The sequence below is a fragment of the Chaetura pelagica genome, unplaced genomic scaffold, assembly GCF_000747805.2.
Source record: "Chaetura pelagica isolate M959 unplaced genomic scaffold, ChaPel_1.0 scaffold416, whole genome shotgun sequence".
NCBI classification, from domain to species: domain Eukaryota; kingdom Metazoa; phylum Chordata; class Aves; order Apodiformes; family Apodidae; genus Chaetura; species Chaetura pelagica.
In genome coordinates, this window is record NW_009953579.1 from 138,111 (window position 1) to 158,347 (window position 20,237).

At 38.9% G+C, this 20,237-nt stretch overlaps 1 protein-coding gene across 1 annotated transcript in view; it reads left to right on the plus strand.

Moving 5' to 3' along the window:
* Nucleotides 1-11,074: 11,074 nt before the first annotated feature.
* RGS6 (regulator of G-protein signaling 6) overlaps nucleotides 11,075-20,237 on the plus strand; it is a 243,744-nt gene continuing 234,581 nt past the window's right edge. Inside the window, exon 1 of the mRNA XM_009999748.1 lies at nucleotides 11,075-11,158. Coding sequence (XP_009998050.1) covers nucleotides 11,075-11,158 — 84 coding nt within the window. The remainder of the gene's footprint in view (nucleotides 11,159-20,237) is intronic.

Consider the following 20,237-nt stretch of genomic DNA (forward strand, 5'->3'; position numbering starts at 1 on the left):
AGGAGCCAAGAAAGGGAGAAAAGGAAAGGGCAGTCCTGTCCCAGCAGACTGCAGCAAACTAGCAGATGGCAGGGGATGAAAAGAAGCTGCTGGATGTGAAGTAGCAGGAAGACAAAATAGCTGCAGTGTGCCGTCCTAACATGGCACGTTAGGATGCGATGTCAGTCTGTGGTGCAACTTCTGCATCTTGCAGAGCCATGGCTCAGCCTTCCTAATGGAAATGGAAGGGTGTCGTGTGGCAATTGGGTGTTTTGCTGTGTCAATAACAGTATGAGTCTCCAGCTTTTCAGGAATGAGTAGAACAGGCCAGAGGCTTTAGCCAGAGATACCTTTGATACCTAAGTATCAAACACTGGAGTTGCAAAGTGTCAGCAGAATGAGGGTGAGCTGCTCTTCCCATGCCCAACGTTGCAACAGTGCAGTTTTGTCCTTATGTTTGGTTATTGGGCAATGTGTGCTCATTACCTGGAGCTTCAGTTGTGTGTCTGCACACACACCTGGGCTCTCCAGAAGGGAGATTGTGTGAACGAACAGGTCCAGTAGCTCTGGACTCTTCTAAGGTATAAACATTACATGCAGTTGTCAGAGCTGAAATGCTCCTTGTTCCTTGTGGACTCTTCTCAACTTCTTCACGATTGTGTTATCATCTATGTCAGTTCTCATGGCACAGTATTATAATCACAAAGAAAACCTGGGTACAATAAGAATATTATGTTGAGGATTTGGAAGAGTGTTTCTTCAAGTCAGGTTTTGGACTGCTGTCACCAATGTGGTGTAAGTGAGCACTCTGCCATCTGAAGTGTCAAACGATATATGAGATACCATGACCCTTTTTTATTACTGAAGATGTAGTAGTACTTTTAACCCTGGATGCTTGTGGCTCTGCTTGCCTATTAGAGAAAAGCTGACCAGAGCTGTGCTGGCCAAGGACATTTCAGAAACATTTAGGTGCTTAGAGGTTTTCAGAAGCATCTGGATGAGTCAGTCACTTGATTCCTGTGAAGTTACACATCTGACTTCCTCAGGCTACAAAATTTCCTCTTTGCATCTCTAAGCACTTATGTATGGTTGAACATCTGTCTTCATGTTCTGAACTAAGTTACTATGTTCCTACATTTCTAACTTCTGCACATTTCTGCCTCTGTGTAGTAACTGTGAAAGCACTGCTTGTGTTGTGTCCTCTGGGCGGTGGGGGTTTAAAGGTGGCTAGAATGCACACGATCTGAAGTACTTTATACCCTTGTAAAGGTAATAAAGGTGTATCATGGAGAGTTCTAAACTGTTTGATTACAATTTTCTTTTAATGATATAGTAACTTTTAAAGTTTTTAAAGGATGATATTAATGTTAGTGAATCCACAGTGTTTTCTTAATCTGTATAAATTTTACCGTGAAAAGACTTTTCTATCATTTCAGTTACTGTTTCCAGCTGGAGTAATAGGGTATTGTAGTGACTGAGGAGTGAGCTAATTTCTGCTGTTGTGCTCTTAACTATGAAGAGGAGTGAGAAAGAGGAGCTAATTTGTATTTTGCTCACTGGTTGTCAAGCTTTGGAAAGATTGTGGAGTCAAGAGAGACTGCTGCTACCCACTTGTGTTACATCAGATCTTGTACTATTTTTTAACATCTCTGTAGCTAGTGGCAAAGAATGTGGGGAGAGAGAGAGTTAGATTAAAAATTCGGTGAAAAAGAAGGTTCTGACATTTTGATGTCCCAAGAGCTTGGCATTGTCATGCTGGAAACAGCTGTCTGTGCTTTGACTCAGCAACAGCAGAGTAAGGCATGTGTACTGCACTTCTACTTGGTGGTGGTGGGGACCATGAGGTAGTTAGGCAGTGAGGAGAAATTAGTGCTTGCTATATTTTTGCCAGGAATCTTCAATTTGCATTACAAACATCATCCCAGTGGAAAGGGGCAATATTGAATCTTTTTGACTGTGCTTATAGAACCTGGCATTGGGGGGGAAAGATTCACAGGGTAGTTAAAAGCTCCTCAGATTGATTACCTGTTGTGCTATGGGGGTGCATGTTGAGCAAACAATATATCAACGGTTTGAAAGTCAGGACTTGTGTATTAAATGTAATAAATTTAATCTCTGTCATCCATTATGTGAATGTGGGAAGTCACTTTAGTTATGATTTAGTTTATTGTTTTGTAAAAGAAACCAGTATTTGTCTGTCACAGGTAACAACTAGTTTTTGATTATGCCTTCACTAGTGTAATGGCAGTTTGGCATAGACAGGTATTAGTTCAATTAAAGGAACTGTCTTTATAGAAGTGTTATAGCATAACAGCAGCAGTAGTAAAGTATATTAGTATTTATTGTGTATGTATCTTGTTGGTATTTATAGTAGTCCAGTTATGGCATTGTGGAGTTCAGGGTAGATAACTCACTCTGGTGGGATTAATAGACAGGCTCTGCTGAACTGTGTGGGCTTGTGAACTTGAGCTAGCTGAATCAGGAGCGGCTTAGATGCTTTTTACATTGCAATTACTGAAGTGATTTGGACGCAATTTGCATCTGAGAAGGCTGTGTGTCGTTGAGATAAACAGCAGGGCAGTGAAATCTTAGTGTTCTGCAGCATGTCCTTGTACATGAGGTACAACCAGTTGTGTTCATGTGCACCAGGGGTGTTGGATGGTGCTGCATCTTCAAAAGCATCTGTGCTTTTGGGTAGCAAATTTCACATTTTACTTGATTGCAGGATACTTGCAATTTTCCATCCTACTGAGAACAACCAACCAGCAAGAGCTCTCAGCACTATGGGGTGTTTTAAATGAGTTTGTGTAGTCACTGATAAATAGAGGGGTAGACTGGTGGTTATGTCAACTTGTGTTAGATTACTTGAAGGGAGCTTTATTTTAGCAAGCTCAATTTGGAACAGGGAGTTTAGGTGGAGTAATTGTTTATTTGGAATCTAACAGGTACTAGGGTCTATAATTTTTTACTTTATTTTTATTTTCTTGTCAACCTATATTAGAGCATCCATTAGTTTGTTTTTCTGCTTATTCAGTTTTCTCTTTGAATCAATTTTCTTTGGTTGTTTTCAACTTACTTGTTACAGTGTGAAATAGAAAATGCAGTTTACTCCCCAGAAGTACCTTACGTCTGTTGCATTTAATCCTTTTTGTGGTGCATAAAGTACTAGGGGTCATCAGAGGTAGTGTATTTGATGGACCAGCTTTGTGGATCAGATTCTCTTAGCACACCTTAACCGATCCAAGGAAGATGATTTTTCAAATAAGGATTTCAGTTGGAGAAGGGATTAGAAGTCTGCACTCAAGCTCTGTGTTATCAGTGCAGTTACTCGTTTTCCGCAGGGAATGATTCTGGCCAGTACATTGGTTGGCATTGTTGCAAAACAACAAAATACAGCTCCAGTTCTCCTTTGCAACTGCTCCTTGCAGACTGATAGCACTTAAAAATGCTGCAGTAGTTTAGGATCACCAATTCAGATGAAGTTCAAAGTTGGGCATTTCTAAATTGGTATAGGATTTACACGTTTCAGTTAAGTATTCAGCATATATTTGCTGTTACATTCTCTGTAGCTATCCTTGGTAAAAGCTAGTTGGCTCAGACCCTGTCCAAGAGCTCTTGCACTCACAGCAGAATTTTTTTATTGGAGGGTATATTGATTACAGGTGGAGACTGCTTTTGTTCTGAATTCCTTGGAAGAAGGATGGACGTATTTGAGGCAGTTGCTTCCTGGGTGTTAACAGTACTCTGGTCCATTAAACATAAACGAGGTATGCAAATGCCCATTTTAACAATTTATTTCATAAAGGGGAAATTCTGCCTTGCTAATAAGTAGTTATGTGTCAGTGTTTGCTAACACCCATCCCCTTTTTCTTTTGTCTCACTCATTTATCTATCTGTCAGATAATAGATTGAAAACTCTGAACTTGGGAAGGGTTTTTCTTTTAACTCAGCAATGCTTATAGCACACCTTGGGTGGACAGACCAGAAAACAGGTACTGTGTATTTCTCTATTTAGGAAAAAAAAAAAAAAAAAAGAGAGAGAAGGGAGCCTCTAATTAGAGAACTTGGGACCTAGTCAGTGTCAGATGCCAAGGAAATTACTTTGTCTTGCCTTCCACCCTTAGGTTTTCTGGATGTAACATCCAGTTGTAGACAATATTTTCAGGATTCTGAAATAGCTGGTTTTCAATTATATAGAATCAAAATGGTCTCTGCCTCCCTGGGGACAGGGAAAGAAAGAAATAATCTTCCATTGCTTATCAAGAAGCAGCCTGTTCATCTGCCTGATGACTGCGACGGGTCACTTGTGGCTAAGAGACCTGGGACAGATTTGGCACAGATGGAGAGAAAATTGCTTAAGATCACAGAGAGTGCCCTTTTTTGGGGTTAGTACAAGGCCTTGGTGATCTCTGGCTAGCAATGTACTGCTTAGACCACCACACCATGAATATTTACTACTTTTATTAACAGACACACATAATTGGGAACAGCAGGTGGCTGGAGAGGAGTACATATACAAACCAGCTTCTCCCATTAGATTACACAGTTGGCTGAGTTTAAATTTGCAGACTATCTACAGGAAGCCAAGAGGCTTGGATTGCCTCATGTCAGAGCTAGTTCTGTCCAGAGTGCACATCCTTGGCCAGAGGGATCTCCTTTGCCCACCATATAGTCTCTCTGTGGCCCAAAGATAGAATTATTCGGGTGGGTTTTCTTTCCAAGTACAGGGTTTTAAAAATGTGGGGTTTTCCTGCAGCCTGCCAAAAGGATGAGGTGATGCATTGTATGCCATGGGACATGGTGGGAGGCTGTATGTGGTTGCAGAATCTATTGGGAGACTGCTGGGTGGAATGGATAAGAAGTAGGGAACCAAACCGTGTGTAAGGTCATCCATGCTGAATCTTGGGAGCAAGTGGTGATAGGCAAGAACTGTGTTCCCAGGCCTATGTCCACATACTGGTTTGAAGCTCTATGAAAGAAAACCTGTGAGCAAACTAGCAGTTGGGCCGTGCTGGTGATAAGGAGCCTGGAGCTTGCTGCCTGCCCTAGTATTGTGTGGAAATGTAGATATATTTGTAGTCTGTGTTTAGGCAAGTTTTTCACAGGAAGCACTTATTTACATGTATGGAAGGAGACTGCACCTTTAGGGAGTATCTGTAAGACTAGTAGAAATTGGAAATCCCAGCCTTTATCAGGATCCTAGTTTCCTTAAAGAGTAGAAAAGGGGCATGTCCTAGAATCAGGTACGATCTTCCTGTTCTGGCAGGGTAAGGCAAGAAGGTTTTCATGCCTAGAGGCGTGCCCCTCCTCAGAAATAGGAGGACCAGGGTCCTTTAGAATCCATGAATTCTCCCAATATAAACAAAACTGCTTTCTCATAAACAAAGAAGAATTCATTTGGCAGAAATCTGAACATTAAGTGCAGTTGCTGGAAGTGTTTATACTTTGTTCCTTAAAAAAGGCAACAGATTGAATATTGTTGATAGAACTGCAGTGTTAGCGTTTTTAAGGAGAGGCAGAAGGTCTGGGATGATCTTCCACTGGGAAAGTATTTTCGGAGTAACTTCAGTTACAATTACATGTCCAAAAAACAGTCATTGAAAGGATTTTTACGTGCTTTGGGACTCTAATTACTGCTTCTCCATGCAGGGGAGCAGTGCTGTGGTATCCAGAGTGGCGCAAGACCCTTCAGTCTGTCACTGCTAACTGTGGTGTGGCTTCCTGTGAGGGATGCCCAGCCTTTATGTCCTTCTCAATATCTGTTTCAGGAGAGGAACATACTTGCAGTCGTATTCCGCTGAGAAGGTCCAAAATTGTGTTTCAGCTGAGTAGTGCTGATGGATATTTACATAGGCATTCGTGTAGTAGATTCTATTTTCCAGGATTAAATTTGTACTTATTGTTACAAACTTTTTATCTCTCTTGTTACATACATTTTATCTCAGATGTGCAAGAAATGCTTTTTACTGCCAGTTCTGCACATTAAATTGACAACTTATTAAAATGCAGAATTAGAGTCCAAATATGATCTTTATTGTGGATGTTAAACGCTGGTGATGTTTAAGAGAAACAGCTTGTTTTGCAAATTTTCTTCTGATATTGTACTACTTTCTTTCTCTAGTATCTATAAAAATCAGATTCTGTAAGGACTCCTTGGTGAGCTAATATGTGAAGCACATGAGTGTTTGTGCCTATTAAAGCAGTCCTGTTTACAGTAGTCTTTCCTTACAGTAGTCAGGGTATTTTAGAACATTAATGGGAAGCTCTTAATCTACTGCTTAGCTGTTTTGACTGAATTTACATACACAGAGATTAAATACTGCCAGAATTTATGCACAAAAATGTAAAGGTTGTCACCTTTGAATGTTTTTTTTCTTGAGCTGCTGTATCAGAAGCTCTGAAGAGGTGAGTTGTGGGGAAAAAAATAATTCTTGCTTTCTGAGGCAATTTTGAAATTGGTTATGCCAGTTTAAAGGAGTTCACTGACCCGTTTGTAATGTGTGGGAGCCGTATCTCTTTGCAGCTTCTGGTTTTTGGAAGAGCTTGAGAAGCCTGATCCAGTGAGAGTGAAATGAAACTCTTACCATGATTCAGTGCATTTTGTCAATGGCTGCCTAGCTGGTCCAGTGTTTCTCAAGAAAAAGCAGAACTGTTCTATACAAAAGAACATTTAAATTATTTTTTTTTTAAAAGGAAAAATCAGCAAGGGGCAAATGCATCCTCTCTTTTAAGCTTATTTATGGGAGTTTTTTTAAAAAGGCTTCATAGGTGATTTTATCTATAAGCAAATTAAAGACTGACAGTTTGCGCCTTGTGTGTGGCAAAAGAGAGAATGGTTAGCACAGATGGTTCTCATTTTTTTATCACCTTTGCTGCTGAGGAGTCAGGCTTACTGCAAGCACGGCTATTGTCAGAAAAAAAAAAGGTGGGAAAACAGCATCTTTTGAACCGGAGAGTTAGGATTTAGAGACCATTTATTTTTTTAAGATAATGCATTTGTATTTATTTTGCCAGTATGTGGATGGTATGAGTTAGCCGCTGGTAATGTAGTAAACTGCTTGTAGGTGTAGTAAGGAGCTGATGGTACTCTTCAGGTAGTAATGGATGGATGAGGCTCTTAACTGAAGGCTGTGCATGAGTACTTCAAATTTAAAAAAAATAAATGTAAAGAAAATGTTTGGTTTTGCCCTTCTCAGCCCTCTGTAGCTGAAATGTCTGTGTAAGACCAAGCTGGACTCTCTTCTCACTGATGCATCACACATATGTGCTTAGAGAAAGGTTCAGAGTGTAGACTTTTAACCTGTCTAGTGACAGCTTGCATCTTGAGCTGGCAGTGAGGATAAAATTGTGTGGAAAGAATAAATTCCAATAGGAGTCCTGGAGAAATTAGTCCTGTGGTTCTTTCATGCCAGGCTCTAGGTCTTTTTTGGGTTGTGTTTTAACAGAGAGCTGTGCAAATTAAATGTGGACTTTCACATACCATTCTATTAGTTCAAGGTTGCGAATGCAGCACACTAACATAGTATTGGGGTAAAAAACCTGTACTTTGAAAGTGAGCAGTCTCATTTATGTTCACAGCAGGTAGCCTGCCTGAGGGACAGACTGGAGCCCTGTCTCTGGGTTTTCCACCCTTCTCCCTGGCAGTCTGTCCCTCAGGCAGGCACAAAGCTGTACTCCCTTGGGGATGTACCAGTGTTGCTCCTTGGTCAGAGATATTGCTGCCACATGGCTGGCAGTTTGTCTGCATTTGTGGGATGTGAAATCTGTGCTGCAATCCTCAGGCTAGTGAGTATGCCCCATTTGTGAATTGGTTTGAAACCAGGCTTTAGCATGGCAGGAGTGCAGGGAAACAGTCCTGCATCAGTGGGTTCTGAGCTCCACTCAACTCCTCTATGTTAAAAAGCACAGGTGTAGTGGAATCCATGGGCACTTAGCATTGCCATGTTTTCACCTTGAAGATTCAAGAGCATGCCTGTCTTGTATTAGTACAATAAGAGTACCATCTAAGAAAGGATTTTGTGTTTTTTTCAAAAAGCAGTCTCAAAGAAAGAAGAAACCTGGGGAATGGTCAGAACCTTGACAAGTCCACAAGGGCCCTAAGGGACCCCTGATCCAGGGGCCTCACTAAGGCTAATCTCAACACCAGCAGTGTCTAGGTTGTGAGGAGAGGATGCCCATGTTTGTCTCTGCTCCAGGGTGCACCTCAGTCACAGAATCATAGAATGTCTTGGCTTTACCTAAAAAAGGTAATCTAGTCCAATCCCCCTACAATAAACAGCAACATCTCGAACTAGAACAGATTGCTTAGACCCACATCAAGCCTGACCTTGAATGTCTCCAGGGGTGGGGCCTCTACCACCTCTCTAGGAAGCCCATTCCAGTGATTCACCACCCTCATGTTGAATAACTTTTTCCTAATGTCCAACCTAAATCTACCCTATTTTAGCTTAAAACCATTACCCTTTGTCCTATCATTACATGCTCTCGTGAACAGTCCTTTCTACCTTGTCTTCAGCCTTGTCACCAGTGACATCCACCCTGCTCTTACTACTGCAAAAGTGTCCCTGCTCCTGAGCAAAACACAGCAGGAGGTGCTGAGCACCAGTGGGAAAGCAGTTTTGCCAATTTCTTTCTTCCAACCACAGGTTTATTTGTGTTGACTGCGTTTTGTAGATCTTCAGAGGCAGTCGGTTGATATCACCATGAGCAGTGACAGCCACTGTTGCATATTGTGCAAGGTGTTTTTGTTTTGCTGAACTGGAGTAGATGAGAAGCTTCAAGATGTGCTGTGGGGGAAAATCCTGAAGTATCAGAAATGAGCTGACAGTATAACAAGAATAACAGTACTTGTAAATATGGATTCAAAGTGAATAATGCAGGAAATGAAGTGCAGCTAGGTAATGCTGCAGAGGGCTTTTTGATTAGGAATTGGTAATTTCTTCCTTAAAGGAGTGTTGCTCAACTGAAAGTTAGTTGCAGTTGTTTTCTTTTAAAGTATGCATATATAATTTCAGGTATAATGTAAGCAGTAAAAGTGGTCTGTATATACTGCAGGTGAAGCTGAAGCTTGGGTGACTTGACATATGCTTTCAATGCTTTTTATGTAACTTTCTGCAAGCAATTAAATCTCTTCGTAGTTCCTGGTCTGTTGAATTGAGAGATGATACCTAAAGCCTAATTCTTCAGTGTCTTGAAATAACAAGTAGAGAAGTGCTGTGAAAATGCCTGTTAGTGTAAATCACTCAAAATGCTGTAATTTTAAAATGTTTTACCCTTCACTGCTTGCACTACTTAATTTTATGCATCTAATAATTTTGCTTAGAGAATTTATTCCATTTCCTTAGCTCATGACTTGGCACAACAGTGCAGTGTTGGGGCTTCTAGGAATACATGCAAGTTTAGAGAAGTTAAAAGAAATATATGTCCTCTATAAAAAAGTGCCTAAATTGGTCTGAACATGCCTTCGAAAGGTGATATATTTGTACATTATTTAATTTGAGCTAGAACTGTTATTGAGTTTCATTATTGGTATGTGGATGTACAAATGCTTTTGTGCCCACAGTTGTATATGTGTGCATGAGTGCTTCATTAAAAAAATAAATGAAGGAATCCGGATTTATGTAGACTAACCTTGGTCTCTATTATCTGTTGCTTAAAGGCATATCTCAGATGCTTCTGGCTCCAGTATAGGATGCCATGTTGCAGCAATAGCCTTTTCACTGCTGAGTCATGACAAGGCTTCAATATGATCTGAGGTTGTCCAGTTCTGGCACTTGACTGGTCCTTGGGAGCTGATAAGTGACAGCTAGAATGGCTTGGGGCTGTATTATGCATATAATTGTATGCTTTATTTAATTTTGTGTTGGGCCAGTTTGTCACTTTTGGGAATGTGAAAAGTGGGTAGAGAAAGGAATAGAAAGTGTCATCTTTAAATAAGGGAGCCGGTTTAGTGGTGAACTGTGTTTTAGGAATTAATGCCTAGGTTATGCATGCCTGAACATACTTAGATTTTTTTTGTCCTAATTGTTAATAAAATAAATTGAGATGGGAAATTTCAATACTTTCAATAGTAAAGAAATGGAGCTTCTCAAACAGCTTTAATGCCAGTGTCAATAAGAGGCAGTGTTACCTCATAGGCAAGGAATGGTCACTACATGGCTTCACAGCAGCATTTAATTTAAGATGTAACTTGTCAAATATACTGATGGAACAAAAATTTTAAATACAGTATTTTAATTTAAAGTGTCCTCTCTGCTTTTTTGCAGGGCTTTTTTTTTTTTTTAAAAAAAAAAACAAAAAAACCACCACAACAACAACAAAAAGAATGTTTTATGTTTTTGTCCCAAGCCTGGGATGACCTGGAGGACTTAAGGCAGGACTGTGTCCTTCCAGAATATAGTTTGGGTTAAAAAGTACTATGCGTGATTGCTTGTCTGTGTCTTGCTGCCTCTTCCCCTCTGTATCATGAGAAGAGGTGAAGGAACCAGTTTACTCTGAGCAGGCTCCCTGTTCCCAGATGCTGCCCTGGGGTTGGGGAGAGCTGGAGGCAGCTCAGAGTGTCCACAGGTGACACCTGGCAGTGTGCCTGACAGTCGGCTGCACCCGCTGATTCCAGTGGGGTTTTGCTCTGCCTCACAGCAAGCTTTTTATCCTCCTTAGTTGTTTTTTTTTCTCTTTGAAGGTATCTCAGGAGCTCCTAGAAAATTCTTAAGTCACATGTGCTTTAGACAAAGGAAAGGAAGAGTGCAAAGTGTTAAAGGCCTTTTGTTGAATGTGGGGCTTATGATAAAAGATCAGAAGTGGAGAAGAAATATATGTGTGTGTGTGTGTGTGATAATCCAAACCACAGTTGCATATGACTTTGTGGTGCTTGCTTTTGGAGCATTGTGCTTTAGACAAATCAGTTCAGTGCATTGAACTGAGATTGTGTGGTAAAATCCTGCATGGGGTGAAGTCTGCAGTGTGGCTCTCCCTGTACTAGCTTTGTCTGTCTGCATTGAAGGTAGTCATGTGTCCTCACCATGCCCACCTGTGCACCCTGGATTGATGCTGACTTTTGTTTTTGCCTTTGCAGTCTGACTGACAAGAGGCAAACATGGCCCAAGCGCCCAGTGATCCAAGTAATGTGGAAACTGCTGATCCAGAGGAGAGTTCTCCGAATATGATAGTGTACAGAAAGGTAAGGGTTGCAAATATCTCTTCTTATGTGGTTCACTTGCAATAGGACCCATGCCCCTTTTTTGAAGTCAAAGGTATGCTTCAGGCTGCTTGGATGCATAGCTGAAATAGTTTTCAGGAAAGTGGATGTCTAAAACTACAGCAATTGAGAACTGGGAACTTTTACTCTGTTCAGCAGAAGCATTTAAGTTCATTAGCACAAAATATTTGGTGACAAACTAATAACTTGAAATTTATAAATTCTTGTGAATAGTTGTGATGTGACTTTAGCTAATTGTTCAAGTTTGCTAAGTCTAGCTGAAAGAATTGTATGTACCTTCCAAACATAAAACTTGGAAGTATTTTTTTTTTCTATTTTCACATTGTTGTTTTGTTGCACAATTTACAGTTTCATTATTTGTGGGTAGTTGTTTCTACTTCCTGTTGCATTGCTGAAGTTATAAAAGAAACCTCTCAAGTGCTAGTGAAAAAGGAACTAGAGAAAGGTAAAATAACAGCAGTACATGATGTTGAAGGATGTTCTTTCACCATGATGAAATATCTTATTCTGAAGTACTTTGGAGGTAGTATAGAAGATGAAGGAAAGCAATCTATTGGCCCATTTGCTGAGATGTTGTTTAACTCTAGGGTAAGTGTATCTCTTGTTTATGAAATTGAATAGTTTAATGAAATCATATAAATATGTTTTATTTATCCTGCAAAATGTTTCTTAGGTAGCATGGAAAAGTGTTGTATGGTTCTTACAAAAATAAATTTCTTGTATGGCTCAGATAAGCTACCTTTCTATTAACTCAAGAGCTACAATGCTAGCTCAAATCAGGTTTCCTTGTGTAGTATGATCCTGGAAAAAAACCCTCATTTTCCCTCATTTTTACACCTTATAAGATAGCTATAAATAACTAAAATGTGTTGGGTGTACATGAACTGTTTTCTGTTTTCATGATTGCAATCTTGATGACTTTCATATACTGAGAAAATAATTTAGGTTTTCTATAGAGCATAAGTTGTTTAGAGTGTTACTTTTTGATAACCGTAATTTTGTTCAGTTGTTGCATATTTGGTTTGGAATCTGGAATTGTTAACATGGGAAAATTTTATGGGTAATGTGTAGGCTTGTTTGTTTTGAATGTGTTATGAACACACTTTGGCTGCTAATTTGGAAGCAGCAATAGTTGGTTAGTCAGATTATCTTTTTAGAACCTGTTTTCTGAGAGGTCCAACACTGCAGCAGGTTGAAGCAGATGTAGGATATGAAAGAAGTTTCTGGTTGTATGATCCAGAATTAGGGCATTAAATCTGTGAAACTGCAGAGAATCCACTTGCCTCTTATTGAAATCATTGTTTTATTTGAATGTGCTTCGGTTTCTGTTAATCTCATGGCATTTCTACTTAGGGATTTCTCTGTTTTGTTGCCTTTTAGTGTTTAATTATTGTCGCTGTAGAATAAGGCTTGCAAGTTCTACAGTATCAACAGGGAACATCCTCATACCATTGGATTTGTCTCTCCTTACTGCTGTTCCTCTATGAGTATTATCAGCCCTTCATACTACAGTTTCTGTCAAACTATAGTTATCTCAGAATAGCATCCCCCATATATTGTATTTTGTATTGTCAGTATTAATGCATGTCTGCCAGTTTTTTTGTTGAGGGTTTTTGCTGATTTTATGAATAGGGTTAATATTACCTATTCTTCAAAGTTAATTTCCATTGGTGACTTTCTACATGTAATTTTCTGTTTTATATTGGGTATATGTATTCTACATCAATTATGTTCCTTAGTGTTGAGAAATCATAGGCAAAAACTGAAAAAATACTTTTATTCTCTTGATTATCTCTCCTCTCTTCAGATGAGTGTTTAGCTCTTCATCTCTCATTTCCTTTCAAATGGCTTGATTGCCAGTAATGAATGAGAAAACCCCACTGCACTGGACTCCCTGAAACATACAACACGATCTGCCAGCATGCAGTACAGTTCAGGGTGGTTTTTGTGTCACAGTAAAAAGAAAATATTTGCTTCTAACAGCAGGGGTTCTGAGATGCAATTGTTGATCCCCCTAAAGAAGAAGAAATAAGGATGGGCCTCAATAATTGAGTCACAGTAATTCCTGCTGTGTCAGCTATTTGTGTTGCTTCTTGTGACTGCCATATTTGTGGGTTTTGAGGGAGGGAAGCCCTACAAATACAACCCTGAATTATTTATGTCTTCTTAACTGAGACTTACTGAAGTCTGTTTGAAGTTCATTAGCCAAGAGGGTGGTTGTGATAGCCTGGTTTTCTTTATAAGCATTGCAGAAACATCTTAAGGACAAATCAGGGCTTATGTGGTGCTGAGGGTCCCTTTGGAGCAACCTCTGTCTGATTTGTTTATGGAGAAAAGCACAGAACAGGCTGTTCTCTTAGGTAGGTAAAACTAAGTGGGATGGATTTGGGTCATGCAGAACAAAATAAATTTATTTTGACTCCACTTTGTAATATTCTCTATGGACTCCTGCAAGCAAATGGATTCTAACTGCTTTGATCGCTACAGCAGATGGTCTCAATGAGATAGATCTTTATTTTCTCCAGGGTTAACCTTTTGGAGGCTGATTTTTATCAAATTGTGAGGCATGTTACTTTTTTGATCCAAAATGCTCCATGTTTCCCTACTGTTCTGAAAGACATCTGTGTGCAGACAGTGTTTAGGGTGTGATTTGCCTGCCCTCACACTTGTTGAAATGAATGGTACCCTAAACTACATGAGCTGTATTGACTAGGTCATCTTTGACTATCATGGGTGCCTTGACACATAGCTGTCAGGTACGTACATCATATGGTAGAAAGATGTAATTGACTGAGCTGCATCCCATTCCTAGGATTTGTGCTTCCTCTCATCCCTGAGTAAAAAATGTAGGAATTATGTTTTCTTTAATCAGTTTGGCCACACCTGGAGAAGATGCTGGTGTATTTTTTTGTTGGTATCGCTGTAAGAAGAGTGGTGTGCGGTGCTTAAGAAGACTTTGAAATGTGCTGCCCTTCTTTTCATGGGAGCAGGTCATGTCAATGCACAAGAGCTTCTGTGCAAGTGACCCACATCCTAGTCCTCACTTCAGCCTGTGAACATTGTGTGGAGGCTGCAGCACAGAAGGAAAAAAAATGCAATAAAAAGCCAGTGAGAGGAGAAAACCACACTTCAAGCGAACAGTAACAGAAAATATCAAATGATTCTAAGTGTCTGTCACATCCCCTTGAAATTCAGCTGCCTTGATTGCCTTTCTGGATTACAGGTGTCAGTTTCTATGTCCCAGGGGCCCTTTAAATCATCATTGCAGTAATCCAAGTCTGAAAATTCACCTCTGCAGAACACATTGAAGGACAAACCATTCATGGACATCTCAGAATCACAGAATCATTAAGGTTGAAAAAGACCTCTAAGATCATCAACCATCAACCCAACACCACCATGCCCACTAAACCATGTCCTGAAGTGCCATGTCTACACAGTCCCACCCTCTGGTACCAGATATGTTAACAAAATAATTCGGCAAATTGTATCTTACAGAAAGAATGGTAGAAAATTGCCTTGTCACTGAAATAAAATAAAAATTGAAATATTTGAAGCATGACTAAATAAGAACTGAAAGTATCAATAAGGAAGAATTGTTTAGGAGTATCTGAGGAATATAGCAAGAAGGATGAAAACACAGAAATGAAAAGCTTGATTGGGTAGCAAGGCGCACTTGTTCCTGAGAAAGATCTCTTGGGATGGGGAAGAGTTCACAAACTGTACTGTTAGAGATGTTCAGAACCACTATGAGCGTGCATGGGCTGAAGATATATCAAAGGGTATTGTCAAATAAATTACTTGGATCATCTGATGGTATATTTACATGTCTGCTCAATTTTACCAGGCCCGTTTTCTGTATTGACTTGCTAACCTTGGCGCTCAGTGAGTTAAATTTTGAATTTTTATGGTTACTCATCATAAATCTTTTGAACAAGCAGAAAAATCTAATTTCCACAGGCAATTACTGTTCTAAGTAAATGTAATACAAACTTGCAGCTGCCACAAGATGCTTTCAGAAAAATCTGAGTTGTTTGCTACCTTCAGTACTTGGCAGCCTTACTCTCATTTTAAATGCTGGTTTAAGATCTGAATTACAATAATTAAAAAAAAGAAAAGCTAACAAAAAAACCCCAAAAAAATCCCCACAAAAAAACCCCAAAAAACCCAAACCCTCAAAACACAACCTTGCATTAGCAGCCTTTCTCCAGGCAGATTCCAGGGTTCCAGTCATGGCAAATAGCTGGAGTGTTGCTGTCGGACATGATCCAATGTGGCTGATAGGGCAGGAAATCTGAGAACAAGCAGTTGTGCAGACAGATGTGTGCATGCAGAACATGTATGGAGCACAAAGCAGAAAGATGGGGGAAGAGACTGTTGTTGAAATTAGCTGTTCAGATAAAAAAATATAATTCTGGTATTTGGAGCTAATCAGAAGACTAAGCCTACACTTTGCTCTTAAGTTCTGCTACATGGCACATGAAAAACTGTCAACAGGACACTGTCCAAGCAACCAAAAGCAGATAAATCCCAGAAGAATGATGACTTGTTGCAAACAAAGAAAAAGCTGCAGTGTTAACATGGATTTCACGCATATAACTTTTATACTTCTATTAAATGAAAGCAGTCTGCATCTTTTTTGAGGTTTTCTAACCCTTTCAATGTTTCTCTTCTGGTGAGAGGCAGCAGAACCTAAAATACGTTTAAATTGATGAATACTTTTGGAATTATTTTTGTCTATTGAGTTATGTTTTGGTATTCTCTTGCATGTAAAGGCCTTAACATTATTTTTGTACATGAATTCTGAGTTCGTTATACAGTTATTTCTGGTTTGTAACTTTTTTTAATCTTAAAAATAAAAACTTATGATGAACATTCATGAGTTGATAACACTGAAGACATTTTCAGATTTTACTGAAAGATTTTCCTGTACTGTTGTTAAGAGATTACTTTATGGCATTTTAAATCATCTTGCTTCTGACATTTCCTGATTTTACTCTGTTTGCAGTCTAAAAGCAGTGTAACTCAGGATTAAACTAGGTCCAAATTTGAGGGTACTTCAGGTATTGAAATGCACACGGTTTTTGATAAGTAACTCCCAAGCTGCATTGTTAATGTTGGAAAATAAATGTAAACCAAATCCTATTATAAGATGTGTTAACATACAGGTTAGGCAGCAGGGCAACTTTAATTCTGCTCTTCCATATTGCTCATTGAAAAGGAGGTTTGCGTTAATTTATCACTGTTCATACTCATGGGCCTTAGCTGTAATCTGAAGTTGACCGTTCTTGAAACCTTGTTATTTCTTTATCCAGCTGATTTACTGTGTTGACGAGTTCAACTGCACAGGGTGCTGTGTGAGGGGGAAACATCTGTGGGCAGGCTGGGCTATATGTTAAAGGTGAGCTGGATTGGTTGTATCTGGGAGAGTCCCTCTTAACACTGCCTGTAATAACAAGTGTTATGTTGAATAATTCTTTTTTCCATACCTCATACAGCAAAATCTTGGGTAGAGGAATGACAGCAGTGACATTAAATTCAGTCCTACAGAGACAGAAGGGCTGTGTGGTGGGGAACAAAGATGGGCATGGGTGGGTGCAACAAACCCAGGTAGGAGCAGCAGAGAAGGGAGACCTGACTACACTGGTAAGTCATAGGAGAGACACAGTCCAGTGTTGTGCAAAGGCAGTGAAAAACAAATATAATCCTAGAAGTCTTGGAGAAATATTTCCAGGAGAATGATAGGTGTCAATAGTATTATACAAAGGGGTGGTGATACAGCCTTCTCTAGGTCATGGTGTAGCCTTCACTTGTCATCACCTGTCTTCATAAAACATGGTCTGGTTACACAGGATGGACTAGAAACAAGTGGCTTATTTAGCTGAACAAAACAAAATGAGGTAGGAGAGATGTAATTACTCTGCAAGATGCTCAAAGGGATAAATGTCAGGCAGGGAGAAGACCTTACTAAGCTGGGGATAGTGCTGGTGTGCTCACAAATGTCTTTAAATTTCTGATAAATACAATCTGGGAATTCTGAGGTGGTTCCTAATTCTTGGAAAAGTGAACTTCTGGATCAGGCATTACATGGAGTAGTGCTGCCAAGGGAGCCAGCTAGTTTTTAGGCATGTTTTTAAAGAGGCCTGTGTGACACAATTTCTTTGCAAGAGTAGAGAAGGAAACGCAATGAGCCAAGAAGTCTTTCTTGTTTTGTGTTTGTACCTTCTTCAGATTACCTCAACTAGGGACTGTCTAAAATACCTGCAAACATCACTTACTCATGCAGTAGCAAACAATTTGTACTGCTGAAGTTTGAAATGTGTCTGTGTCCTTGAACAAAGCTAATGCCACTAACCCCAACTGTAGCTATTAGAGGAACCTCATAGTAAAGCTGGGGACTATGGGTTTGATTTCCACATCTGTTAGACATGTATGGAAGTGTAAAACTGCAAGAATTTAGTACCTGGAGGGTTTCACAAGCTGACTTGCATAATTGTTAGGACATAAATAAAGCTGTCATACTGGTGGCAGGAACATGTTTTTAGTCAGGTGGAGGTGATCCACCTGCAGGAAGGGCTTTTGGACACTTTGGTTTGTTGTTTCTTTTAATCATTTGTCTTGCAGTAATAGTTAAGACTTAGCTGATATTAAAGGTATAGATTAGTAGGTGATGTGCAAAGTTAAATGGAAATACTTGTAACATGGCAGGTAGACCCTCGAATAACTATTTTTTTTGTTTTTCTTTATATAAAAGTATATATTTAGATATCTAAAATTGAAGAAAAATGTTGGTTGGAAAAGACCATTAAGATCATCAAGTCCAACCATTAACCCAGCACTGCCAAGTCCACCACTAAACCATATCCCTAAGCATCACATCTGTATCTTTGGGGTGGTGACTTAACCACTTACTGGACAGCCTGGTCAAGTACCTGACAACCCATTTGGTGAATACGTTTTTCCTAAAATCTAACCTAACACTAACTAACTTGCATGTCTTTAAAGTAATGAGTATGAACAAATAACCTTTATGTTTTTCCTGGCTTTATTATAGAGCCTAATATAGGAGATATGCATGCATATCTACCAATATTAATATATCTTGTATAAGTTCAAATAATGTATGTATGATATATTTTCTTATATGCCCTATTTTCCTGAAATCTTTCAATTCAAATAATGCATGCACAGAGGAATTTGTTTGCATTTTACACAGATGAATCTGTCTCTCCTGTCTTGGAAGAGGTGGCCTTTAGCTCCAGCATAAAGGTATTCTTAGCTCCCATGTATCATATCCATCTTAGCAGTTGGAGATTTTGGTGATAAGCCCATAGCATTTGTTTTGTGTGTGTGGTTTTCTCCATATTCTGAAGCAGTTTTCTTATTTAAATTGATTTAGTTTTCTTTCCTTTCTGGCTCATCTTTTCTCTGTTCCTGTTTGCTACTGAAATAAGCTGTCTCTTGCAACCATGTAAGTCTCAACACAGTGATCTATTACTTTAGCTGTTGTCAGAGGCAGAAAAAAGATGAGCTATTACAACTTTGAAGTACATTTTTAGCAAAGCAACCAGTGCAAATTTAGAATACAGAGATAAAAAAGGAAGGTTCAGGTAGAGGATAAGATTATACTGTTCTAGCTGTAGCACTTAGTGCCTTGGATTTTTGGAAAAGGTTCTCTTTTATTTCCCCAGCATCTTTCTCATGTCATTCTCTTTGTAGTTTTCATTGTCTACATTTTAAGTTATGGTCTTGGATTATTTTCACTGTTGATTTTGGTTTTGGATGTTGTTTTGGGCAAGATGCTGAGTATGAGTGTGTTCTTTCTGTTTAAAGCATAATTTTAGCCATGTTAATTTATTAAAAACAAAACAAAATTAGGTAGTGAAGTAGTAGAGAGCTGCCAGTCTGACTTGTTCCAGGACACAGCTTCTGGCTGTTGGAAATGCAGTCTTGAACCCTAATATTGAGATGAAAGAGAAAAGAGTTTGGGTGGAATTAGATTAAATGCACATTGAAACCATGTTGGTTTTTTTACTTATTTTGTAATATATCTTAAGACAAATTCTTATTCTATCTTGACCAATAAAATATCACTTCAGAGGATTGTGAACTCCTTTCATATGGTTCTGCAATAAAGTTCAGTGGAAAGATTTATTTCAATAAATAAAATTGCATGTGCAGGACCATGAAAATATGCAAATGAAGTTCAATTTAAAACCTCAAGTTTTGCATCCTAAGACACTTTGCAACATGCTTTCTATTTTTATTTTTTTTTCATGAGAAGCTGTCTTGCTGTGCTGGGAGTAAGCAATGGCTTTTATTCTTTTTTCTTTATCACTGCTCTTGGTGTCCTTTATCTTCCCCTCTCCAAAGTTAAATGAACTGAAGAAACTGAAAAAATAACTGGTTAACCAGACAAAGTGCACAGGTCTGCTTAACAAAGAATCCTATTCTCACTCTTGCTCATATTTGATATTTTAGTAAAAAGGCTATGTGTGTGTGTGTGAACAACAGAATTAGCAAAAGTGTTAATTTAAATAAGATATCTCCTTACTTTGCTTTTCTTTCACATTAAAATCAGCTTGCATTGAAATGTTTGGAAATTATACTTTGGACTCATAATTCAGTGCCTCTGAAGGTAAAGTGATACATTTTTGTGTCATATACAAGAAGAAATTACAGCTTATTACATATATTTTTCTAATGCTTTAATTGAGAATAGAATGGATGGAATAGGTAGAGGGAACTTAATCAAGGAACACATTAATGAATTATTCAGATCTGTTTCTTGGTTCAGAGAGAAAACATATCAACTGATGTAGTTCATATTTTGATTTTGAAAAAATGGGGTTCTATGAGACTGGAAGAAAATAGAAATGGTTCCGTGGTTATGTTTTTAAACTCTAGATGGAAACAATTTTGTGTACTGGAGTCTTCTCAGAGTACTGTAGTGCACATGTCTCCTCTGTACTCCTCTTTCATCAGCTATTTTGATTTGGATTTTTCTCCCATTTGGTGAAAATAGTTTTAGTGTCCGTTG